Genomic DNA, 27,629 nt, shown 5'->3' with positions numbered 1-27,629 from the left:
TTAATCCCCACTCCCTCACCTACCCACCTTCCCCCTCACCTGATCTTACCGAACACCAGTCAACTTGTACTCCTCCCCCCAGCCCCCCGGCCTTTCTAGTTTAGATTCTTCCCTGTTTTCCTTTCCAGTCCTGATGAAGGGTCTCAGCCAGAAACATCGACTGTTTATTCCCCTCCATAGATGCTGCTCGACTTCCACTAATATTTTGTGTGAACACCATCATATTTCTGAATGGTCATTGAACCCATGGACTCCACCTCCTCTCTATTTTTGCTCTATTTCTGCAAGTTGCAGGAATTGTGTACAGGAACATCTGTGCTGAGTATGAATTGGACACTCCCAAGTCCAAGTGGGAAACACTTGAGAAAGGAATGTAGAATGACAGAGCTAAGATCCTGTGGGACTTCCTAATACATACTGATAAGCAGGTACTGTCCAACCAGCCAGATATAGTAGTACTGGACAAGGAACAGAAGAAAACAATAGTAATATATGTGGTAATCATGAATGACAGCAACATTAGGAAGAAAGAATATGAGAAGCTGGAGGAATGCCAGGACTTGAAAGAGCAGATAGAGAGGATGTGGAAGGTTAAAGCCAGAGTAATCCCAGTAGTAATAGGAGCACTTGGAGCTGTGACACCTGGACTTGAAGAGTGGCTCCAACAAATCCTGGGAACAACATTTGAGATCTTGGTCCCGAAGGGTGCACTCCTAGCTACAGCAAGGATACTGCAACAAGGTTGCAAGGGAAAAATGAGATTAACTGCATAACATCATGGAAGATGTCTACATTGGTAGTGTTGTGAAGCTGAAAGAAATGAATGTTGTTTTTCTTTCTACAACACTATGTTGATACTTCTGCAAGGATCGTCACTTTGTTTTGGAGAGCATTTTGAGTTCTGGACATCCCAAGAGTGATGCCATCTAGTGTTTAACTTCTGGTAGGGTTACTAATGGTGGCAAGGTCAAGGGAGAGGTTGGACAAAGAGCATGTAGATAAAAGGATTTGCTCAATGTAGTAGCTGTTTTTTTTCTTTAAGAAGAAAATGTCGGTGTGTAGTAGAATAACTAGATTCTGTCCTTTTGAAGTTGAGCTTGGAACGTAACTGTAGATTGGTGCCACAAAAGTGTAGTGGTTGGCATGACACCATTACAACTTAGGGCATTAGAGTTCAGATTCAAATCCAGCATCCTCTGTAAGCAAGTTTATATGATCCTTCCTGTGTATGTATGGGTTTCCTCCCAGGTACTCCGGGTTCTTCTCACTGTCCAAAGATGTACCGGTTAGTAGTTTAATTAATCATTGTAAATTGTTCCATGATTAGGCTAGGGTTAAATTAGTGGGTTCAGTGCCATATTTCTAAATAAATTTTAAAAAATTGAGAATTCCATACCTGAAACAAATTGAGTTACTCTGAAGTTTGCTTGAAGCAAACTATACGGTACTGTGCAGGGCACGTTCCACTTGCAGGATTTCAATTCTATTCAAATGAAATTTATGTGAGAACTTGATGACTTCAAGCAACAAGAGCTTGCTTGTAGTTATGGGTGACAGCTAATGGTATGGAATGATAAAGTGTTGACAGAAATTATAGCTAAACATTCCACCATGTTGTTTAATACTGAATTGTTTTGCATCTTCTTGGCATGTGGCTAAGGGTGGAGCATATTATTATAGACAAAGAACTTTATTCAGCTTTCAACTCTGTGTAGAAAACTTAGGATTCCTCAGCATTGACGCTGGATCACTTAAGGCTGAATAGTTCTCCGTCCCACCACTGTGAAATGTTGCCTTGAAGGCAAAATTGATGATAATTTAAAATTGCTCAGATTTAAATCAATCTGGTTCTGTGCAGTAGGCACATTTTCTGAAAAGTCACTGCAAAGACTTGTTTTCTTTTGGTGAACTAATTTACTTGACTGTGTAAGAGTTTCCACTAGCAAGTGTTATTTCAATCTGCTGTTTGTAGGTGCCACATCTGCGCTGAAAGATATCAATCATGTACCACGATACATCTTCCCAGTGTGTTAACACCCGATTCAATCTGGAGGTCTTTAAGACCACTAAATTCCGTCTGAGGCCACCAGCTTAAAAGACGCGTTGCCCCGAGGTGACATAGTTGATCATGTCATGGCTATTCATCTAACAGCTCTCTCTCCAAACGTATAAATCTGTGGTGTCCTCTCTAGCTGAGGTTACAGCTGCAGTTGTTCAGAACTGCAGCAATTTTCAACCTCTCATTCTGTTTTCCTGACCATTTGCTGCTTTTTGGTTAAATGTAGACATCTGTGAAAACATGACTGGTGTCAAATTCAGGGATCACTTTTTTTGGGAGGAAAAAATTTGCTGTAGATAGTTTGCAGTACCTCAGTGGTAAGAAGTGACGAACGACGGTATAAAATTATGCCATGCTTCAGGAAAGTTCCCACTAGAATGATTGCCTGTTGTGTATCTGATGACAACAGAGACCTTTGCGGTAGAGTTTTTAAAATGGAAAAGCTGTTGCACTGGGGCTGTTCCACTCTCAACCTCAGTTCAGGTCTCGTGGTATGAGTAGTAGTCAGAACTGGAACTTCCTTGGTTGCAGTGGATCACCATGACTACTTATGTGCATCCTCATGCCCTTCAATGTGTATGAAGTGTTGTAGATCTGCCTTCTTGGCTGTTGGATCTCACTGTCGATCTCAAACACACAGTCCGCCTGCATTGACTTTGTAAGTTAGGGTAGGCATGTCCCTATCTTGCTAGGGTATGAAGCCCACCGACTACCCTCACGTGGTTTAGTCTCCCTGTCGAAGTGGAATACTGCTGCCGTGTGCAAAATGCTACTGGGAGCCACAGATGAGAGCTGAGTTTCTGGCGGGACCAAGGATGAGTGAGCTGACCCGGAATGGACACAACAAAAAAGGTTCAGAGGTTCATTTATTATCAAAATAATACAACTCTGAAATTCTTCTGCTGATAACCACAAAACCAAGAAAGAAAAGAATGGTGGTATGATAATCAACCCCAAAATCTCCCCACACAAAAAAGCAAACAAAAATGGAACAGACACATCGACCCTCAAATCCCTCTCCCCCCCCACACACACAAAATGAGAAAGATCAATTGTAAAACACAGAATATTAAAAAAAATTTAAGACTGAAAAATAGTCTATAGTCCAAGTCCATATCCAAAATGCAGAAAACCTGATAACTTTCTCTGGGGACAGTGGCAGGTCTTTCCCTCTCTGGTAGCAGAGTGATCCCACCAGCAATAAAAAGGCAGTCTTCTCTCTCCGGTAGCAGAGCGATCCCACCAGGGATAAAATTGCAGACAGCCAGAGGTCACCTTCCACGTTCACCTCAATGTTTCAGTCTCCCTCATCGCTTTAATGGATGAACAATGGAAGCTTAAATTAGTGAAATGGAGTCGAACATTGATTTGCACCTGTCCTGTAGCCTTCTCGCCATGAGATTCCCGCACGTTACTTCTGTCTCCCGGAGACTGCAGAGCATTGGAACACCCAAATGATCTCCAAAGTGCAAATCACAGGGCTCCAACAGTTTCAGAATCACATTCGAAATGAAAAATAAATGTAAAAGACCTAAAAGAAGTGAGATATATGGTTTCATGATCTATCCAGAAGATTTCGACCAAAGGAGTGTTGTACACAGGTGCCACCTTGATCGGAAGACAAGCCCCTTCATCTACTAACCTGTGCATTTTTGGAATGTGGGAGGAAACCAGAGCACATGGAGGAAATCCACAGAGTCACGGGGAGACCATACAAACTCCGTACAGGCAGCTGTAGGATAGAACCAGGGTCACTGGCACTGTAATAGCATTATGCTAACTGTTATGCTACCACATACTTTGTGCCGCAGTGTGTTCTCTGCATGATTCAAGTAAATGTTCATGTGGTTGCCACCCCTGTCCCCTTTCTCTTAAGTGTTTAAAATTTGGTACAGATCATTGCTTTCATCATGTCTTCCTGTTTTTCTGAAATTGTTCTTCAGCTTGTTTCATCGTCCACAGTTATTGCACTTTGTATAAATTAGGTCAACAATGCAAAGCCATGAGTAAGTTCAGCAGGAAGCCATGCAACCCCTTCAGTCCGCTCTGAGATCATGGCTGGTCCAGCTCTCATATGCCATGGCCAATCAGGGTTTTCCTTCTGTCTTTAATCTGAGAATTTCTAATAAGTTGTTCACACTTTATGCCTGTCCACCCTTGATGTATTAACTCATGAATGTCATGCACTGTGACTGTGACTTTTTCTTCCATCACTTTTTCCTGTCACTGAGATGTTCAAGCTTCTCCTTCCTCAGAACATGTCCCTGAAATTCCAGTTGCATTTCCTGATTGATGATATTAGCTCTCTTCTTATTCCAGCTTTTCCTAACACTTCCTCATCTGTTACTCTGTCTTTCCACGATATTTTCACCATTCTTCTCAAAAACCACATTTCTGCAGCTTCGAGTCTTCCCTCATTTTGCTTTGATATTGTCCAAAATTCTCATATGTTAGTGGGAATGAGTGTAGCACCACAACTCTGAGTATCATACCCAGAAAATATATATTATTCTTTAGAAACTTGCTCAAACACTTGAACATGCACTTAATCCCAATCCTCCTCCTAATTTTAACATCAGCCCTACCATTGTGTCCCTAGGTAATTGAACTTCCATGTTTGTTTAATTGTTTCGTTGCCCACTTTCAGTTCGCATTTCTGTATTCTTTCTCCTTTGTGCCAACCAAACATTCGGTCTTCTAGCAGTTGATGGTCAATCCTCTCTTTGAACTTTGACGATTTTATCTAGTATTTCTTGGAGCTTCTCTTTAGAAGTAGCTACCAACACTGTGTCTCTCATTATTCTACCCTCTTCATAACCTTTCAGCCTTCCCTCATAAGACAATCCCTCCATTGACAGGATCATGATAATGACAGGGTCAACAATTCCCTCCTCCCACTCCCCAACAGTTCACAGATGTTCCTTGACCTGGATGTGGAAGCATTGGAAAGGGTACAGAGGAGATTTGCAGGGATGCTGCCTGGTTTAGAGAATATGCATTATGATAAGAGATTAAGGGAGCTAGGGCTTTACTCCCTAGAGAGAAGGAGGATGAGAGGAGACATGATAGAGGTAAACAAGATACTAAGAGGAATAGATAGAGTGGACAGCCAGCACCTCTTCCCCAGGGCACCACTGCTCAATACAAGAGGACATGGCTTTAAGGTAAGGGGAGGGAAGTTCAAGGGGGATATTAGAGGAAGGTTTTTTACTCAGAGAGTGGTTAGTGTGTGGAATGCAGTGCCTGAGTCAGTGGTGGAGGCAGATACACTAGTGAAATTTAAGAGACTACTAGATGGGTATATGGAGGAATTTAAGGTGGAGGGGGGTTATATGGGAGGCAGGGTTTAAGGGTCCGCTCAACATTGTGGGCCAAAGGGCCTGTACTTGCTGTATTGTTCTATGACCTGTTGAGCTCTTCCAGCAGATTGTTCTTAGTCCAGGTTCTGGCATCAGTAGTCTCTTGTGTCCTCACATTAACTCAGAATCAGGTTGTGAAAATTGTTATTTTGTGATAGCAGTATAGCCAACAGATAAATAAATACTTTGTTCATTATGTGCCATGTTTTATGACATGGGTGATCATGGTCTTTCCATGTCCATGATTGTATTTGGCAAATTTTTCGACAGAAATGGTTTGCCATTGCCTTCTTCTGGGCAGTGTCTTTACTAGACGGGTGACCCCAACTGTTATCAATACTCTTCAGAAATTGTCTGCCTGGTGTCAGTGGTCGCATAACCAGGACTTGTGATCTCACTAGCTGCTCATATGACCATCCACCACATGCTGCCATGGCTTCATTGCAGCTGATTTAAGTAGGTGCTACACCTTGTCCAAGGGTGGCCTGCAGGCTGTTGGAGAGAGGGAGCACCTTACACCTCCTTTGGTAGAGACATCCAGAAAAGATCATTAATGTAGTGCAAAAAGTGAACAAAATTAGTGAGGTACTGTTCATGGAGTCACTGTCCGTTCATAAATCTGATGGCAAAAGGGGAGAAGCTGTTCCTAAAACTCTTCTCTTAAGTCTTCTTCCAATGATGTATCTTCCTTCAAATAAGGTGACCATGTTAGCACCTTGTGGTCAAACTAACACCATCGACAGTTACAGTATAATTACTTTTATATTCCAATCCTCCTGAAAAACAACCATCATCTCCTCTGACTACCTGTTGCAAACATATTCTGTCCTCCTTTGCTCCATACAGAGGGGTTCCCTGTCAAAGTAACTTTATCATCAAAATACAGTGCCTATAAAAAGTATTCACCCCCTTGAAAGTTCTCATGTTTTATTGTTTTACAATATTGAATGACAGTGGATTTAATTTGGCTTTTTTGACACTAATCAATAGAAAAAGACTCTTGTGTCAAAGTGAAAACTGATCTGTACAAAGTACTCTAAATTAATTACAAATATAAAACACAAAGTAATTGATTGCAGAAGTATTCACCACCTTTAATATGATACACCAAATCATCACTGGTGCAGCCAATTGGTTTTAAAAGTCACATAATTAGTTAAATGGAGATCTGTTTTGGAGGCCTGTGTGCAGTCAAGGTGATTCAATTGATTGTAGTAAAAATGCCCCTGTAACTGGAAAGTCCAATTGCTGGTGAGTCAGTGTCTTGGCAAAACTACACCATAAAGACAAAAGAACACTCCAAGCAACTCTGCAAAAAGCTTATTGAAAAGCACAAGTCAGGTGATGGATAATTCCAAATCATTGAATATCCCTTGGAGTACAGTTAAGTCAATCATCAAGAAATGGAAAGAATGTGGCAAAGCTGTAAATCTGCCAAGAGCAGGCTGTCCCCAAAAACTGAGTGATCGTGCAAGAAGGGGACAAGTGAGGGAGGCCAACAAGAGACCTATAACAGCTGAGATGGGAGAGACTGCGTATACAGCAACTGTTGTCCGGGTGCTTTACCAGTTGCAGCTTTATGGGAGAGTGGCAAAGATAAAGTCACTGTTGAAAAAAAAATTCACATGAAATCTCAACTACAGTTTGCCTGAAGGCATGTGGGAGACTCTGAAGTCAGCTGGAAGAAGGTTCTGTGTCCTGATAAAGCCATAATTGAGCTTTTTGGCTCTCAGACTAAATGCTATGTTTGGCATAAGCCAATCACCACGCATTGTCAAAAACATACTATCCCTACCGTGAGGCATGGTGGTGGTTGCATCATGCTATGGGGATGCTTCACTGCAGCGGACCCTGGAAGGCTTGTGAAGGTAGAGGGTAAAACTACACAAGAATTTCTTAAAAACAGCATACTTAGCGTCCTGGAGTGGCCAAGTCAGAGCCCAGATCTCGATCCAATTGAGGATTTGCGGCTGGACTTGTAAAGGGCTATTCACTCATGATCCCCAAGCAATCTGACAGATCTTGAGCAGTTTTCTAATGAAGAATGGGGATAAATTGCAGTGTCCAGAAGTGCAAAACTGATAGAGACCTATCCACATGAATCAGGGCTGTAATTGCTGCCAAAGGTGTAACTACTAAATACTGACTTGAAGGGGGTGAGTACTAATGCAATTAATTATTTTGTGTCTTATATTTGTAATTAATTTAGATCACTTTGTAGAGATCTGTTTTCACTTTAACACGACAGAGTATTTTTCTATTAATCAGTGTCATAAAAGCCAAATTAAATCCACTGTGATTCAATGTTGTAAAACATTAAACCACTTTTGCACAAAACTTTATGTATTGCACAGTACTGCTGCCACAAAAAAAACCCACAGATTTCATAACATATGTAAGTGATGAGAAACCTGATTCTGATATGGGTCTTTATTGTGGATTGAGAGTGGGAAGGGGACAAGGAGAGAGGAATCATGGTTGGGAAAAGGGAAAGGGAGAGGGGAGGGAATGGAAAGCACCAGAGAGATATTTTGTAATGATCAATAGTTAATTGTTTGTAATCAAGTGACATTACCTGGTGTCTCAGGGCTGGGTGTGTTTGCACTCAAGCCACCTCCCTCCCCTGACACTCCTCTCTTGTCATCTGTCCCGCAGCAGTTCAGCCTTGCCATTCCCAACATTCTTTGCTCCCACCAGACCACAAACTTGCTCTCCACGCCACATTGACAAGTACAGTACTGTGTAAAAGTCTATACCACCAAGCTATATATATGCCAGAATCAGGTTTAATATCATTGGCATATGTCATGAAATATATATATAGAATAAGTAGTGCAAGAAGAGCAAAAGAAACAAAAATAAATGATGTAATGTTCATAGGTTCATTCTGTATTCATATATCTGATGATGGAGGGGACAAAGTTGTTTCTAAAATGTTACATAAGAGCATTAGAAATAGGAGCAGGAGTAGGCCATCTGGCCCGTCGAGCCTTCTCCACTTTCAATAAGATCATGGCTGATCTGGCCATGGACTCATCTCCACCTACCTGCCTTTTCCCCATAATCCTTAATTCCCCTACCATGCAAAGAAAAACATCCAACCTTCTCTTAAATGTATTTACTGAGGTAGCCTCCACTGCTTCATTGGGCAGAGAATTCCACAGATTCACCACTCTTTGGGAAAAACAGTTCCTCCTCATCTCCATCTTAAATTTACTCCCCCGAATCTTGAGGCTACATCTCCTAGTTCTTGTCTCACCTACCAGTGGACACAACTTTCCTGCCTCTATCTTATTTATCCCTTTCATAATTTTATATGTTTCTATAAGATCTCCTTTCATTCTGTTGAATTCCAACGAATTCAATCCCAGGCGACTTAATCTTTCCTCATTGTCTATTCCATCATCTTTGGCATCAACCTAGTGAACCTGCTCTGCACCACCTCCAAAGCCAGTATATCCTTTCACAAGTAAGGAGACCAGAACAGTACTCCAGATGTGACCTTACCATTGCTCTATACAGTTGCATCATAACCTCCCTGCTCTTAAATTCAATCCCTCTTGATAGCCTGCTGCACCTGCAAACCAACCTTTTGTAATTCATGCACAAGCACTCCATGCTGCAATCCCTCTGCACAACAACATGTTGCAATCTGTTGAGTGTGTCTTCAGGCTCCTGTACCTCTTCTCTGATGGTAGCAATGAGAAGAAGGCCTGTCCTTGGTGATGGGGTTCCTTAAGAATGGATGCCACCTTTTTGGGGCATTGCACTTTGATGATATCCTGGATGCACTGGAGGCTAGTGTTCCAGTTAGATGCTTTTTACCAATCTTCTGCAGTGACCCTTCCACACCAGATGGTGATGCAACCATGTGGAATACTCTCCATGGTGCAGCAGTATACCTTTGTGACTGTCTTTGGCGACATACCAAGCCTTCTCGAACTCCTGAAATGTAGCTGTTATCATGCCTTCTTTGTAATTGTCAATCATGGTGCTCAGTTGCTCCAGTACCAGCTGAGTGTTTGCTGGGGTTGAATGTACAAAGCAACCAGACGAATGGAGGAAAGTACAAAGGATCTTAACATCCTTACTCTCCAATTCCTTTTATTATCTGAGATAGCATTCTTCTCTCCTTCGCCTGCCCTTTCTGAGCATTAAGTGCCCTGGAATATTTAATTCCAAGTCATTATCATGGTATAATTGTACCTATCATGGTCATTAGATCAAACCCATTTGTCCGTAATTGTTCCATTATTTTGTCTATTTTGATGAAAACTTCAAACATCCGGACAAAGACTTTTAGCTTTTCATTTCTTTAGCGTTTTCTTTGGCTGTTTACTGATACACAATTACTGTCAAACAATAGTCACTTCCTATCTCACTGCTTATCATTCAAATGGTGACTTTGTTCTTATACCCTTGATCTTTTCTTATAAGTTTAAAATTTGAACCAGTGTTTATTAGGATTGATGTCTCAAATGCAGCCAGAGCCATCAGATTCATCAGGAAACTGGCCTCAGCCCATCCAAATAAAATGGCCAAATTTACTGAAGGGTCTCGGCTTGAAATGGTCTTTTTTCCTTTCCATGGATGTTGACTTACCTGCTGAGTTCCTCCATCATTTTCAGAATTAGGTTTAATGTTACTGGCATATGTCATGAAATTTGTTGTTATGCGAAAGCACTACATTGCAATACGTAATAAAACTAAACTACAGTAAGTATATATATATTAAAAAAAAGTTAAATAAGTAGTGTAAAAAGAGAAAAAGAAGTAGTGAGATAGTGTTTATGGGTTAAATGTCCATTCAGAAACCTGACAGCAGAGGGTTAAAACCTGTTCCTGAAGCATTGAGTATGTACCTTCGGGCTGCTGTATCACCTCCCTCATGGTAGCAATGAGAAGAGGGCATGGCTTGGGTGATAGGGGTCCTTAATGATGGATGTTTCCTTTTTGAGGCATCACTCCTTGAAGATGCCCTGGGTGCTACAGAGGCTAGTACCCATGATGGAGCTGACTTAAGTTTGCAACTCTCTGTAGCTTTTTTCGATCTTGTGTAGGCCCTTTCCCCACCCACCCCCATACCAGACAGTGATGCAGTTGTTTATGTTTCTCTGCATTTCCAGCAACGTTAGAATCCCTTGCGTTTGGAAAATTACAGAGACTGTGTTTCCTCTGCTCATGTGTTTTCAAGTTTAGAACCATACATACGAATGACTGCGTTATTCGAATCTCTGTTAATTTTTCCATGACTCCAGTGGAAATTCAGAGATTCTTACAGATTTTGATTCTAAAATTGTCCTCGGGAAGGCAAAATATACTTTGTTGAAACACACACAAAATGCTGGAAAAACTCAGCAGGCCAGACAGCATCTATGGAAAAGAGTGCAGTCGACATTTCAGGTCGAAGCCCTTCAGATTTACAACATCTTCTGATTTTCTCTTGTTTGAGATATTTTGATGAATTATTTTAAGAAAGAGCAGCATGATAGTGTAGTAACTCTCACAAGAGTTTTACAGATCAGCGATCACCGATCTGGGTTCGATTTCTGCCACGGTCTGTAAGGGATTTTTATGTGTTCCATGTTACTACATGGGTTTTCACCCACATTGCCAAGAGGTACGGGATAGGGTTAGTAAGTTGTGGGCATGCTGTATCGGTGTTGTAAGCATGGCAACACTTCCAGGCTCCCCCAGCATAACCTTGGACTGTGTTGGCAGTTGACACTCATTTGACTGTAAGCATGTGACAAATAAAGCTAATCTTTACTTGTAAAAACTGCAATCAGAGACATCTGATTCATTGTGTAACTGGGCTCAGCCCATCCAAATAAATGGCCACCCTTAGGACCATGCATATGAATATCTGCATTATTACAATCTGTTTATCTGTTCATAACTCAATAGAAATTCAGTTTCTTTTGATTATGAAATTGTCCTTGGGAAGGCAAATGTTTTGATGAATTATTTTAAGAAAGCATGAGATATGTTTTGTCTTCGACACCATCAAGAACTCTGGAAAACTCCCATCCGTAGCTTCCAAACTCATAGTTCCCTTACTCCACACTTCTCGTTTCTACCTCCAACCCAAGATCCACAAATCTGACTGTCTGGGTAGGCTCATTGTCTCTGCCTGTTCCTGCTCCATTGAACTTGTGTCTGTGTACTTGAACTCCATTCTGTCTCCATTTCCACGACACATCTGTAACATTTCACATGCTCTTGATGTCCTCAATAACTTTCAATTCCCTGGCCCTGACCACCTCATTTTCACCATGAATGTTCAGTCCCTAATTACTTCTAACCCTGTCAAGAAGACCTTGTAGCTCTCTGCTTCTTTTTCAACAAAAGACCCAACCAGTTCCCCTCCATCACCACCCTCTTCCATCTGGCAAAACTGGTCCCCACCGTTAATAAATTTTTCTTTGGCTCCTCCCACTTTCTTAAAACCCTGAGGGGTAGCCATGGGCACCTGCACGGGCTCTAGCTCTCTAGGTGCGGCTTCATGCACTCATGCTGTGTTCATCAACCTCATCAACTTTGCCTCTATCTTCCACCCTGCCCTTAAGTTCACTTGGTCCATTTCTGACAACTCTTTCCCATTTCTTGATCTCTCTGTTTCCACCTCTGGAGACAAACTATCGACCGACATCTTTTATAACCCTACTGATTCCCATGGATATTTTGACTATACCTCCTCCTATTCTGTCTTTTGTAAAAACTCTTATTCCCTTTTCTCAGTTTCTTCATCTCTGTCTCATCTGTTCCCTGGATGTGGCTTTCCTTTCCAGCAGAGCAGAGATGTCCTCCTCCTTCAAAAAAAAAAGGGGTTTCCCTTCCTCCCCCATTGATGCTGCCCTCATCCACTTCTCCATTTCCTGAACATCAGCGCTCACCCTATTTTCCTGCTACCTTAACAGGGATAGAGTTCCTCTTGTCCTCACCTACTACCCCATGTATCTAACAGGTCATTCACTGCAACTTCAGCTATTTTCAATGGGATCTTACCAACAGACACACCTTCACCTCCCCCCACCCCACCCCACTGTCCGCTTTCCACAGGGATCTCTCTCTCTGTGATTCCCTTGTCCATTCTTCGCTCCCCACTAATCTCCCTCTTGGTGCATATCTTTGCAAGTGATGGAAATGCTACACCTGCTTATTTACCCTTCCCCCCCAACCTCCATTCAGGGCCCCAAACAGTCCCTCCAGGTGAGGCAACTCTTCACCTGCGAATCTCTTGGTGTCTTTTACTGTATCTGGTGCTCCTGATGCAGTCTCCTCTACGTTGGTGAGACCCAACATAAATTGGGCAACCCTTTTGTCAAGCACCTCTGCTTCATCCTCCAAAAGTGGAAATCCCTCATGGCCAATCATTATAACTCCTGTCTCCGTTCCCATTTTGAGAATTTGGTCCTTGGCCTCCTCTTTTGCTATGATGAGGCCATCTCATAGTAACACCTCAAATCCATCTAGTTAGCCTCCAACCTGATGGCATGAAAAACCATTTTGTCCTGTTATTTTTTTTTACCTCCTGCTTCCCACTTCTATTTCCCCCTTTAGCCTCTTATCTCTTCTCCTCACCTGCCTATCACTTCCCCCTGGTGCCCCTCCTTCTTCCCTTTTTCCTATGGTTCACTCTCCTCTCTTGTCAGATTCCTTCTTCTCCAATCCTTTACCTTTCCCACCCACCTGACTTCTTCTATCACCTTCTAGCTAGTCTTCCACCCACCTTTTTATTCTGGCATCTTCCCACTTCCTGAACAGTCCTGAAGAAGGGTCTTGGCCTGAAACGTCAACTGTTTATTCATTTCCTCAGATGCTGCCTGACCTGCTAGGTTCCCCCAGCATTTTCTGTGTGTTTATGATTACAAATGGAAAGGACCTTCACCATCTAGGACATGTCCTCTTCCTGTTACTACCATCAGGGAAACAGTACAGGAGCCTGAAGATGAATACTCAATGTTTTAGGAACAGCTTCTTCTCCACCATCAGATTACTGAAGGGTCCATGAAACCATGAACACTACCTCACTATTCCTCTTTTGTATTGTGTTATAGAAACGCTTTTATGTCTTGCACTGTTCTGCTACAGAGCATGACATATGTCAATGCTAATAAACTTGATTCTGATTCTGAGATCCTATCCAAGAATAGAACATGTCTGTACTAACTTTGATGTCAATCTAATGTAATCCTGTCTGCCTGCACATAGTCTATATCCCTCTAATCCCTCTTTGTTCAAATGTAAAATGTTTTCTTGCCCAGAATCAAAATGGGGACCTTTCCTGTATGAGGCAAATGCAATAACTGCCAGACCACAAAGCATAAAGGAAATAAAATCAATCAGTTTTGTTATCATTGTCTTAGATGACATGAAGTTTGTTTTGTGACTGCTGTACAGTGCTTGGGGGAAGAAGAGATGATGGACATCAAACATGTTGGAGTGGTTTATAGACTAACAGTGGCAATATACACTGGATTCTGGTTGATTGGATCATTGGTTGATCGGGCCAGCCGCTTATTTGGGAGAACTCTTAAGGATTGTAAAATGCATAAAGCTGGAAAAGGCTGCAAAAGCGCTTCTAAAGACCTGCGTGTTCATCAGTCCATAGTAAGAGAAATTGTCTACAAATGGTGGAAATTCATTACTGTTGGTACTGTCCCTAGGAGTGGGCATCCTGTAAAGATAACACCAAGAGCTCAACATGCAATGCTGAAGGAGGGGAAAAAGAACCCAAGGGTAACAACAAAAGACCTGTAGAAATCTTTATAGAACTTGCTAAAGTCTCTGTTCATGTGTCCACTATGAAAAAACTCTGAAAAAGAATGGTGTTCATGGAATGACATCACAGAGTAAACAACCTCTCTGCATATATAAAAAAAATTGTTGCACTCCTCAAGTTTGCAAAAGGCCACCTGGATGTTCCAGAATGCTTCTGGGACAATGTTCTGTGGACAGATGAGACAAAAGTTGAACTTCTTGGCAGAAATGCAGACCGCTATGTTTGGAGGAAAAAGAGCACTGCACACCAAAAGCAAAACCTCACTTCAGCTGTAAAGCATGGTGGAAAGGGCATCAAGGCTTTGGGCTGCTTTGCTGCCTCAGTGCCTGGACAGCTTGCAGTCTTTGAGGGAACCATGAATTCAAAATTGTATCGACATTTTACAGAAGAATGTCAAGATAGTGGTCTGTCACCTGAAGCTTAATGCAAGTTGGATGATGCAACAAGACAATGATCCGAAACACGAGTAAATCAACAAGAGAATGGTTTAAAAAGAAGAAAACTTGTGTTTTGGAATGGCCAAGTCAGAATCCAGACCTTAACCCAATTGAGATACTGTGGCATGACCTTAAGAGGGCTGTTCATGCAAGGTATCCCAGAAATATTGATGATCTTGAACAGTTTTGTATGGAGGGATGGTCTAAAACTCCCCCTTGCCCCTGTGCAAATCTCATCAGCAGCTACAGGAAACATTTTGTGGAGATTACTGATGTTAAAGGAGGTCTACCATTCATCAAGTACTAGGGTTCAGATACTTTTTCCAGTTTGGACTGTGAATGATTAAACAATGTGTTCAAAAAAGACATGAAAACTACAATTGTTTGAGTGTTATTAGTTTAGGCAGATTGTGTTTGTCTATTATTGTGATTTAGATGAAGATTCAACCTCATTTTATGAGTATTTAATGCTGAAAATGAGGTAATTGCGAAGGGTTCTCAAACTTATTCTTGTAATTGTCTTTGCCTAATACTTTTGATAATACTTTTGATTAGTACTATGAAGGAACCCAAAGAATTTTTTTAAAAACCTTTTGTTTCAATCTATACCAGTGGGGATAACTGAAATCTTTTTTTGAATTATCACTCATAAACTGGCACATTGGTGAGAGGGTTGGTGTGCCAAAATTGTCATACTTTCGTTGCAAAATTCAAGGACTGTGATCTCCAAATGTAAGTTAGAGGATGTTCACGAGAATAATTCCAAGAATGAAAGGGATAACTTATGAAGAATATTTAGTGACTCTGGGCATGTGCTCGCTGGAGTTTAGAAGAATGAAGGGGGTTCATTCATGAAAGGCTTAGTTAGAGTGGATGTGGAGAGGATGTTTCCTACAGTGGGAGAGTCTGGTACCAGAAGGCACAACCTTGGAAAAGAAGGATGTCCTGTTAAAACAGAATGAGGGGGATTTTTTTCAGCCAGAAGGTGGTGAATTTGTGGAACTTATTGCCACAGACTGCTGTGAAGGCCAAGTCATTGAGTATGCTTGAAGCAGAGGTTGATAGGTCTTGATTAGTTAAGAGAATTGATGGTAATGGGGAGAAGGTGGGAGAATAGAGTTGAGTGGGATGATAAGTCACCCATAATGGAATGGCAGAGCATACTTGATGAGCTGAATGGCCTAATTCTGCTCCTGTGTCTTATGGTCAATTTCTAGCGTGGCTATCTGCATTCAAGTATGGAAATTTTGATGAGCTAAGGTGGTGATTGATGGAAGTAAAAGGGTTTCACTGTTCTCTTCCCATTAGAAAAAGGAGCAGGAGCATTTACAGCTGAAGATCTTGGTGCTTCGAAATGAACTCGAGAGACAGGAGAAGGCACTGGGCCGTGAGCTGGAGATGTTGCAAAAGGAACTGATTACATTCCATGACAAGGGTGAGCCTATATTTTACAGAAATACCTGTATTTATTTTGTTTATGATATTGGCAAAGCTACAATTCCTGTAATATTGATGTGTGTCAGGTGAAGACAAACTTGGAGCATTTTTTATAGTTTCATAAAACATAGAGCAGTAAGCACAATATACAGTAGGCCCTTTGGCTGATGATGTTGTCCTGACCTGTTAAAATACCCCAGTATCAATCTAACTCTTTTCTCTCACATAGCAATCATTTTTCTTTCATCCATGTGCCTATCTAAGAACCTCTCCAATACAGATCATAGAGTACAACAGCACAGTACATGCCCCTATGGTCCACGATGTTGTGCCAACTTTATAACCTACTCTAAGGTCAATCTTGCCCTTCTTTCCTACATAGCCCTTCATTTTTTCCCATCCATGTGCCTGTCTAAGAGTCTCTTATATGTCCTGATGTATTTGATTCTACCACCACCCTTGATAGCTTCCCCACTGGGAAGGTCAGATCACAACCTGGTGCATCTCAAACCCTGCTATGTGCCTCTGGTGAAGAGTAAACCTGCAACCTCAAGGACAGTGAGGAAATGGTCGGAGGGAGGCTTATGAGGCACTCCAGAGTTGTTTTGAGGTGACAGACTGGCAGGCACTCTGTGAGCCACATGGAGAGGACATTGATGGGCTCACAGAGTGCATCACTGGTTCCATCAACTTCTGTGTGGACTGCAATGTTCCAGCAAGAACTGTCCTTTGTTATTCAAATAACAAGGCATGGGTAACAAAGGACATTAAGGACATCCTGAACACTAAAAAGAGGGCATTTAGAGATGGAAATAGGGAGGAGCTGAGGACAATACAGAGGGACCTGAAAGCCAAGATCAGGGAGGCTAAAGACAGGTATAGGAGGAAGCTTGAGTGGAAACTCCAACAGAACAACATGAGAGAGGTCTGGAGTGGGATGAGGACCATCACTGGGTTCCGGCAAACTAGCAACAGAGGAGCTGAAGGCAGTGTGGACAGGGCCAACAAACTTGACCTGTTCTTCAACAGATTTGACACTGTGGCCCCTGCCCATCCCCCACATGATTCATCTGTTGTCAGCCCCCAACCAACACATACTCCACTCTCCCCTCCTACAGCCCCCCTCACAGCCCCCCACCCTGCTCTCATGACTACACCCCTCCCCCACCTGAAACCACCACGGTGGGCTTCACAGCTGAACAGGTGAGAAGACAGCTGAAACGTCTCCACCCAAGCAAGGCTGTAGGCCCGGATGGTGTAAGCCCCAGGGTGCTCAAAGCCTGTGCCCCCCACCTATGTGGAGTACTTCACCATGTCTTCAACCTGAGCCTGAGTCTCCAGAAGGCTCCTGTGCTGTGGAAGACATCCTGCCTCGTCCCTGTACCGAAGACGCCGCGCCCCAGTGGCTCCAATGACTACAGACTGGTGGCATTGACCTCCCACATCATGAAGACCCTGGAGAGACTTGTTCTAGAGCAGCTTCAGCCTATGGTTAGGACACACTTAGACCCCTTCCAGTTCGCCTACCAGCCCCGACTAGGAGTTGAGGATGCCATCGTCTACCTGCTGAACCGTGTCTATGCCCACCTGGACAAGCCGGCGAGCACTGTGAGGGTAATGTTTTTTGACTTCTCCAGTGTGTTCAACACCATCCGGCCTGCTCTGCTGGGTGAGAAGCTGACAGTGATGCAGGTGGATGCTTCCTTAGTGTCATGGATTATTGATTACCTGACTGGCAGACCACAGTACGTGCGCTTGCAACACTGTGTGTCAGACAGAGTGGTCAGCAGCACTGGGGCTCCACAGGGGACTGTCCTGTCTCCCTTTCTCTTCACCATCTACACCTCGGACTTCAACTACAACACAGAGTCTTGCCATTTTCTGATGACTCTGCCATAGTTGGATGCATCAGCAAGGGAGATGAGGCGGAGTACAGGGCTACAGTGGGAAACTGTCACATGGTGTGAGCAGAATCATCTGCAGCTTAATGTGAAAAAGACTAAGGAGCTGGTGGTGGGCATGAAGAGGGCTAAGGCACCGGTGACCCCTGTTTCCATCCAAGGGGTCAGTGTGGACGTGGTGGAGGATTACAAATACCTGGGGATATGAATTGACAATAAACTGGACTGGTCAAAGAACACTGAGGCTGTCTACAAGAAGGGTCAGTGCCGTCTCTACTTCCTGAGGAAACTGAGGTCCTTTAACATCTGCCGGACAATGCTGAGGGTGTTCTACGAATCTGTGGTGGCCAGTGTTATCATGTTTGCTGTTGTGTGCTGGGGCAGCAGGCTGAGGGTAGCAGACACCAGCAGAATCAACAAACTCATTCGTAAGGCCAGTGATGTTGTGGGGGTGGAACTGGACTCTCTGACGGTGGTGTCTGAAAAGCGGATGCTGTCCAAGTTGCATGCCATCTTGGACGATGTCTCCCATCCACTCCATAATGTACTGGTTAGGCACAGGAGTACGTTCAGCCAGAGACTCATTCCACCAAGATGCAACACTGAACGTCATAGGAAGTCATTCCTGCCTGTGGCCATCAAACTTTACAACTCCTCCCTCAGAGTGTCAGACACCCTGAGCCAATAGGCTGGTCCTGGACTTATTTCCACTTGGAATAATATACTTATTATTATTTAGTTATTTATGGTTTTATATTGCAATATTTCTACACTATTCTTGGTTGGTGCGACTGTAACGAAACCCAATTTCCCTTGGGATCAATAAAGTATGTCTGTCTGTTCAATAAGCCCACATACATGTTAATCTTACACCTGACATCCCTACATCCCTCCATTCACCATAAAATTATGCCCCTGGTATTGGCCATTTCTACCCTGGGAAAATGTCTGTGGCTCACTTCTCCATCTATGCATTTTATCATCTTGTACACGTCTATCAATTCACTTCTCACCCTCCTGTTGCATTTTACAACGCAGAAGATAAGACACTCATGTTAACTGTTCGGGTGAAAATAGTAGCTATTGTCTGAGCAGATGGGACTGAACATGAGATCATCTATAGTTTTTGCTAATTTAATTGATTAATGGGAGAAAAATGTGGTCTTGTAAACTTAAGAGATTCTGCAGATGCTTGAGAAACTCAGTAGGTCAGACAACATCTGCCAAGAGGAGTAAAGAGAATCCTGATGAAGGGTCTCAGCCTGAAACGTCACTGTTTATTTCCATCCATAGATGCTGCCTGACCTGCTGAGTTCCTTCAGCACGATATGTGTATTGCTTTAGATTTCCAGCATCTGCAGTACCCCATATCAAAGAGTGCCCTAAAAATGGTGTCCTCGTTGTCATGACAATCAGTAGATAAATTTCTTTTCTGATTCATATTCAAGATCTAACTGTTGTCAACAACAGAGTTTTAAACTGTCTTTCTGAGACGTCAAATATTTGCATTTGCCCATCAAGATTTGGGACCAATTTGATTTAAATTAACTTTATTTTGTTTTACGCAGCATCTGGAAAAGTTTGTCTCCAGTGCTATCACTCATTCTCAGTTCTGTGTTGAGCACTGTGTGTCGAGTACATATTAGAAAAGTGTGGAAGTTGGAATTGGCCTAGACTGTAACTGGTTAGCATGAAATTATTAAGTAACTGAAGATGATAATTGTTGGAAATCCCACATTTTCTCAATTTGGATAGGAGTCAAATCCTTCAGTGTGACAAGTTGCTATTAATGTAGATATCACTGGAATATATTTAGTTAAAATTGGTGAAATTCCTAACACAAAGCCCTCTCTAGTGAGTTGAATTAAAATGTAATTGAGATCATTAATTCTCATAAATCAGCCTAAGGTATTATGTTTAGTATGTGTGAGTTGCAACCATTGACACTTACAACTTATAATTACCTTTATAAAGCATTTCACGCGATTGTGCAAATGGTTTTAGTTTCTTCAAAAAACAAAATCTTGAGGGCTGTAATGACCATATTTGAAGGAAATAATGAACAAAATTGAAACAATGATTTTGTGCCCCAAGAGATGGTGTTTCTAAGAGGTTTTTTGTAAGGTTTTACAACCCATATGCATTCGGATAGAAGACGGCTCGGTCTTGTTTTCAATGGGATAAGGGGAAACAACTGTGTACAATCCCTCTGTTTTTGAGGTTTTTTTTTAGCTATTTCATTATTTATCTGGTTTTCTTTTGTCTCTAAAAAGGCACTTTGCTGTCATCAAGTTAGTATCAGATGTCAGCTCTTCATTATCAAAGTAAGATAAAATCGCCTTGAGGAAGAAAGGAAATTGGTTTTGTCAGTATATTGCAGAGAAACAAATGGATTAGGGAGGAGGTGAACTAGATAGAATTACTGTAGTTGGAACAGTTCCAGTTTGGGAATGCTGTACTTACCTGTAACACGCTTATATCAATATTCTCTGAATGATAAAACTATGCATTCTGTGGCCACCTCGTGCATTTCTGTGGTCTTCTGCTGTTGTGGCCTATCCACTTCAAGGTTCGATGTGTTGTGTGCTGCTCACACACCAATGTTGTAACAATGGTTATTTGAGTTACTGCTGCCTTCCTGTCAGCTTGAACCAAACTGGTCATTCTCCTCTGATCTTTCTCATTTACAAGGTGTTTTCACTCATAAGTTGTTTTTTTTTGTTTTTCATTCCATTCTCTGTACACTCTCAAGTCTGTTGTACATAAATATCCCAGGAGATCAGCAGTTTTTGAGATACTCAAATCACCCCATCTAGCAGCAACAATCATTCAATGGTTAAAGTCATTTAGATCACATTTCTTCCCCATTCTAATGTTTGGTCTGAACAACAACTGAACCTCTCGACTTTCATCTACGCATTGAGTTGTGCCATATGATTGGTGATTAGATATTTGCATTAACACGCAGGTTTAGGGGTGTACCTAATAAAGTGGCCACTGAGTGTATCGAAAAGTTGCAAGAACTGAAGAGGGTGAATATAAACAACTTGTCCTGCAAATGCTCCTGAAATCATCCTAACAATTTACACATTCGTGTTAAGTGGACTGTTTATCACATAAGAACATAAAAGAGGAAAGCTAAATTTAGCATGCAAATCATCACAAATCCTTTAGTCGGATTTCCTATCTCTGTTCAGGTATGGTGAAAATACGGGACCATTGACTTGTCAGCAGTTTTGGTTTTTCTTTTCGATCCCAATTGAATAGAGTGCTGGAAATATATGGTGGAGGTTTTGATGCCAAGAAACATCAATCTAACAGTAACATAGTCAGAATGGAAAGTTGCTTCTTTTACTTAGTTTTATTTTTTTTAATGATACAATGCGGAACCGGCCCAAAGAGCCACACTGCCCACCAACCCACTTACTTAACCCATGCCTACTCACAGGACAATTTACACTGACCAATTAACCTACTAATTGGTATGTCTTTGGATCGTGAGAAGAAACAGGAGCACTCAGAGGAAACCCATGCAGTCATGGCGAGAATGTACACATTCCTTATAGACGGTGTTGGAATCGAACCCTGAACTGTAGTAGCATCGACTGTGCCTTCCCTCCACAGCTCCAGTCACTTTGGTACAATGGCTGCTTTTACAAAGTTAACAAAAGGAAGCTTTGCTTTTTTAATTTATGGTAAGTACTTTGATAAAAACATTTATACTTTGATTTAATTTATCAACTTGCACATTTGTGATACAGTCGGAAACATTTGTGAAGTATGTTTTGTCCTTCTGGTAGACTGACAGCTAGTGAAGGTTTGGCATAACTTCACCTGATTAGGCCTTGCTAGATAAATAATGTTAAGGCCCTGTGTTGCCAGTATCCAAGTTCATAATCAGATTTGTGGCATTCATGCAAGCAGTTAAGAGTTGCAAGCATTCAGAACTCGCTGGAGACAGGAGATTGTAGATGGTAGTCTGGCTAAAGAATTTGCTGGTCTGTAGTACATGGAACAGTACAGCACAGGAACAGACCCTTCAGCTTATAATGTTGTGCTGACCAACTAATCTAATCTTCTCTGCCTACACAATGTCCATTTCTTTATGTTTTCCTCACATTCATGTGCCTATCTGAAAGTCTCTTAAAAGTCCCTAATGTACCTGCCTCTACCATCAATCCTGGCAGTGCATCCCATAAGACCATAAGACAAAGGAGCAGAAGTCGGCCATTCGGCCCAATTGAGTCTGCTCTGCCATTTTATCATGAGCTGATCTATTCTCCCATTTAGTCCCACTCCCCCGCCTTCTCACCATAACCTTTGATGCCCTGGCTACTCAGATACCTGTCAATCTCTGCCTTAAGTACACCCAATGACTTGACCTCCACTGCCATCCGTGGCAACAAATTCCACAGATTCACCAGGCACCCACCACTCTCTGTGTAAAAAAAAACCTGGCCCCCACATCTCCTTTGCAATTACCAACTTTCACCTTCCACGCATGCTGTCTGGTATTCAAGTTCGTGTTTAATTGTCATTCCAACATACAGGAATACCCATGACTACAGCCAGATGAAACAGTGTTACTCCAGGGCCAAGGTGGAAATACTGTATCAACAGTCACACACAGAGCACAAGGCACATATAGTACATATGAATTACAGGCAGTCCCCGGGTTACGTACGAGTTCCGTTCCTGAGTCTGTCTTTAAGTCGGATTTGTACGTAAGTCGGAACAAGTACATCAGATATTATTTAGCATCAGTTAGTCAAACGTTTGTCTTAGTATATAGTATATATTTTACCTTTCTATGCATATAAAACACTTAAGAAATGTATGTATTCCAATAATTAAACCACTGCGTTGCTTAGCAATAATTGTAGCTTTCATCGGGGCAGGGCCTTTCACATGCTCCATTATTCTCACTTTATCCGTTATACTTTAAAATTGTTCTGACCGACTGTAGCCTAACGATTTTCCAATGACCAATGGTGTTTCACCTCTTTCTAAATGCTTTATTATTTCCACTTTATTTTCAATCACGATCGTTTCCCGTCAATGGAACAGAAGCACTGTGGGCGGCGGGTCCTGAGCTCCGCCAGCTCCCGAGGTCCACTGGGTCCTAAGGACCACTGCACTGAGGCAGGCTAAACGGGACAAGTGGGGGCTGTGCTAGGTTTGGGTATTTGATCCTCCACAATATTCTGCGTGGGAATTTAAACTGGAGGTGGTAGTGTTTTTTTTACGAGGTCGAGTTGCAAGCTCGACATCAACCTGGCATGGATGGTACGAGAATCACTGGATCAGCATCAACCCGGCACAGGAGCGGTCTCTCACTGGATCAAACTCGGGAACCTCTGTTCTCCAGCCCGGCGCTGATCTCACTGTGCCACCTGCCAACTGGAATGGGGTGGGGGGGGGCAGGGTCAGGGTAAATCTTACTAAGAAAAATTTAAGCCAAATACAAAGTTAAACACTGAACACAGTGTCAACGGCAATGACTTAAAATGGCAGATGCGTCACAATCAGACTTAAAATGGCGGACGGCGTTCTCCTTCCTCGGTTCGTAAGTACGAGTTGTCCGTAAGTCGGTCATTTGTAACTCTGGGACTATCTGTAGTTGGTTAATTGCTGTAAATTGTTCTGAGCATTTGGCTGCAGGGTTAAATCTTTGGATAGCTAAAGGAATTCAAAATTTTTTAGTACAAAAGACTTTGTATCTTTCCTGCAAATATACAATTTTTTCTTTTTTGTACTGTATTTTCTTTTTGCATTGTTCTGCCTAGCAGTTTTTTCTCCAGTCTTGCTGAACAGTTTCAGTCAGAAGTGTTGACTGTACTCTTTTCCATAGATGCTGCTTGACCTTCTGAGTTCCTCCAGCATTTTGTGTGTGTTGCTTGGATTTTGAGTATCTTCAGATTTTCTCTTGATTGTGGACATACTGTATTGGCACTGGAATATGTGGCAACACTTAAGGGCTTCCCTAACATCTCCTTGGGTGTGCTGGTTGTTGATGCAAACAATACATTTCACTGTATGTTTTAATATGCATGTGATAAATAAATGAATCTGAGGAGGTACAGGAGCCTGAAGAGACACACTCAATGATTTAGGAATAGTTTCTTCCCCTCCACCATCAGATTTCTGTATGTTTCGACATACTTGTGATAAATAACTAAGAATCTGAAGCATTTCCACATCTCTGCCCACTCACTTATCAGTTTGTACTGTTCTCCTGTTTATGATTTTCTGCTCCACTGCAAAGTCTCTTTAAGGGATGTCTACCCTGAAGAAGTTTAAATCTTCTCTTCAAGGGGAGTTTGCTGAGACTCCGTCTCACTGTTCCCCCTACTCCCCATGATCTCTGCTTCACCTATCACTTAGCTATCTTCCTTCCCCTTGCCCCCCTCCCCCCCACCTTTTTATTCTGGCATCTCTACCTTCCTTTCCAATCCTGAAGGAGAGACTTGGCCTGAAACGTCAACTGTTCATTTTTTTCCACAGTTGTTTGACTTTCTGAGTTCCTCCAGCATTTTGTGTGTGTTGCTTTGGATTTCCAGCATCTGCAGACTTTCTCATGTTTGTAGTTTGTACTGTTTGTCCTCATTCAAGGCATTGATGGATAAGCAAATTGTTATATTTTAAAACCTGGCAATATAATTGTAAAAGTTAAAATATTTGCTCAACAATAAATTATGTTCATATTTTTTGGATCAGTTAGACCCTTATTAATTTTTCAAATTTGGTCTCAATCCTTCTCATTACAAATGTATGGACAAACTGAGGGATTCAGATTTTCCAAGGCATGGGAATTTACTTGTACAGTTAATCCACAGTCTCAATCACTTAGATCACATTATTCTGATGTTTGGTCTGAACTGAACAGCAACTGACCATGTCTATAGGCACTGGCACGGTAGCATAATGGTTATTACAGCACTATTACAGTTGAGTTCACTTCTAGTGTCCACAGTAAAAATGCTTGTACACCTTTCCCGTGAGCATGTGTGTTTCCTCCGAGTGCTCCGGTTTCCTCCTACGTTCCAAAGGTGTACCGGTGTTTGTAGGTTAATTGATCATTGTAAATTGTCCTACAATTAGGCTGGTGTTAAATCGCTGAATTGTTGCGTGGCACGACTCGGTGGGGCAGAAGGTCCTCTTCCACGCTGTATATCTAAAGAAATAAATAATACACTGAGTTACTGCCACCTGATTAGCAAATTAGGTATCTGCATTAAAGTACAGTTGTACCTAATAAAGTGGCCACTGATAGTATTTTTTTTCCTCTTGCATGAAAGAACTTGTATTTTTCAGAGTGAAAGCTTGTTAGGTGAATTTTTCCGTTTTGTTGAAACGCGATCAGGAAGGGCGGGTATCAGCTCTAAACCTGTTACATCACCACCTTGAAATCAGATCCATGGGCTGTTGTTCAAGTTAGCCACAGTCTTTTTTTTTAAAAGGAGGATGTTTCTACTTGGCTCCAGTATTGCCTGTGGCTAGTTGCTATTGTATTTTTCTATCTTTCCTGCTTATCTTCTACAACTGTGCATTTAAAAACAAAAGTCCAAATTCTTCTGCCTCTTGTGATTGTATTCCAGTGGCATGTTGAGAACATGTTCAACAGTGAGCTGCCAAAATTCTCAGCTCCATCTGAATTATTGAATTCAGATCCTAAAGCGGAATTGGAAAAATAAAGCAAGTTCTGATTGCCTTGCTCTATCTGAACCAAGAATTTCCATGCTAATAAAAATTCTAAAAACCAGTTACTTGCTGACTGCTTGGGCTGCTGCCTTTTGGAGCTATCTGCAAGTAACTGATTTTCAGAATTACTATTAATGTGGAAATTCTTGGTCCAGATAGAGCAGGGAGATTAGAAACTGAATTCCAATGAGTGGATTGGAAATAGTGTGAAAATTACTTGTGCGGAATTAGTGTCTTTTAGTTCTAGTTGACAGATAGTTTGTACATCGCTATTGATCTAAAGCCTACTAGGTCACTACAGAAAGAAAAATGTGAAATTAGACATAGTATCGAGAATCATGAGTAACATTTTCTTTCTTTGGTGACTAAGCGGGTTTTAATTGTAATTCCTATAAATAATAATACATGTAATTCTTTTGCACGTGTTAGGAGTTTGCTGTGGTATGTTGGCGTGTCATGCAACAAGAAACCGCAAGAATTACATAAAAATGCTAGAGATTAAAGTACGGATATGGAATAAAACGTGCATGAATACCTAAGTGCCACCATACTCTTGGCCTTCATAAATCAGAGTACTGAGTACAGAAGCTGGGATGTTATGGTGAAGTTGTGTGAGATATTGGTGAGTTGATAATTTTAAAAAGGAAGATTTAAAAAGGTAAGCTTTATTGGTCATGTACACATCGAAACATATTGTGGCATGTGTCATTTACGTCAACAGGCAACATGGTCTGAGAATTGTTCTGGGCAGAGGGCAAGTGTTGCCATGTTTCCGGTGCCAGCTTAGCATATCCACAACTCATTAACACTACCCGTACATCTTTGGAATGTGAGAGGAAACCGGGACACCATGCTGTCATGGGGAGAACATACAAATTCCTTACAGACAATGGCAGGAATCTAACACCGACTGGTGATTGCTGGTGCTGTAAAGTGATAGTGCTGACCAATACACTATGTATCGTGTGAAGTTTTGGTGGAGTTAGAATGCACGGTAATTATGGGAAAGATCGAAGGGAAGAAAGCAAGAGGAAGGCAAAGACAAATGATGATGGAGACAGCAGCCAGAGAACTGGAAATGAATACCAATGAATTGATCCACTTGACCCGAAACAGGAGTTTGTGGGCCATGGCAGTCAAAGCTCAAACTGGGCATGGCACCTGATGATGATGATGAAGTTTTGGTCACCTAACTACAGGAAAGATATCAATAAGATCGAAAGAGCACGGAGAAAATTTTTCAAGGATGTTGCTGAGACTTGAGTACCCGAGTTATAAAGAAAGGCTGAATAGGTTAGGACTTTCTTTCTTGGGGCGTACAAGAATGAGGAGAGATTTGATAGAGGTATACAAAATTATGAGGGTTACAGATAGGGTAAAAGGAAGCAGGTTTTTTTCCACTGAGGTTGGGTGAAAATAGAATTAGAGGTAATAGGTTAAGGGTGAAAGGTGAAATACTTAAGGGGAATGTCTTCACTTGGAAGATGGTATGAGCATGGAACAAGCTGCCAGCAGAAGTTGTGCATGTGGGTTCGATTGCAACATTCAAGAGAAGTTTGGATAGGTATATGGATGGGAGGGTTATGGAGAGCTATGAACCAAGTGCTGGTCAATGGGACTGGGCAGAATAACAGTTTAGCAAGGACTGGATGGGCTGAAATGCTTGTTTCTGTGCTGTAGTGTTCAAAGACTATATGAAAACACTGGAAAATATTAAATCTATATGTTTTAGTTGTCAAATATAATCCTTTGATTTTGTACTTCAAATCAAGTCTATAGATTGGTTGTTTCTGTTTGTGGTGTTCTTGTCATATTGGACAGATGTTGAGCTGATCGTGAACAAAAGATGAAGCTGACGCATGATGTAGCATGTCTTCACTTGAGACTTTTTCATATTATTTCCTTTTGTCGTAAATCACCTGTATTGATTTGTATAAAGATTCCTTATGG

At 41.8% G+C, this 27,629-nt stretch overlaps 1 protein-coding gene across 2 annotated transcripts in view; it reads left to right on the top strand.

Annotated features, from left to right (window-relative positions):
* Nucleotides 1-27,629, top strand: part of uvrag (UV radiation resistance associated gene) — a 444,611-nt gene that overhangs the window by 138,726 nt on the left and 278,256 nt on the right. For both annotated transcript variants that reach the window (XM_073044289.1, XM_073044288.1), the window contains one exon: nucleotides 15,949-16,075. In XM_073044289.1, the coding sequence (XP_072900390.1) occupies nucleotides 15,949-16,075 (127 nt within the window). The remainder of the gene's footprint in view (nucleotides 1-15,948; nucleotides 16,076-27,629) is intronic.

The sequence above is a fragment of the Hemitrygon akajei genome, chromosome 4 (assembly GCF_048418815.1).
Source record: "Hemitrygon akajei chromosome 4, sHemAka1.3, whole genome shotgun sequence".
Lineage (NCBI taxonomy): Eukaryota > Metazoa > Chordata > Chondrichthyes > Myliobatiformes > Dasyatidae > Hemitrygon > Hemitrygon akajei.
Note: the sequence above shows the minus strand (reverse complement) of the source record. Positions and strands in the feature narration are given on the sequence as shown.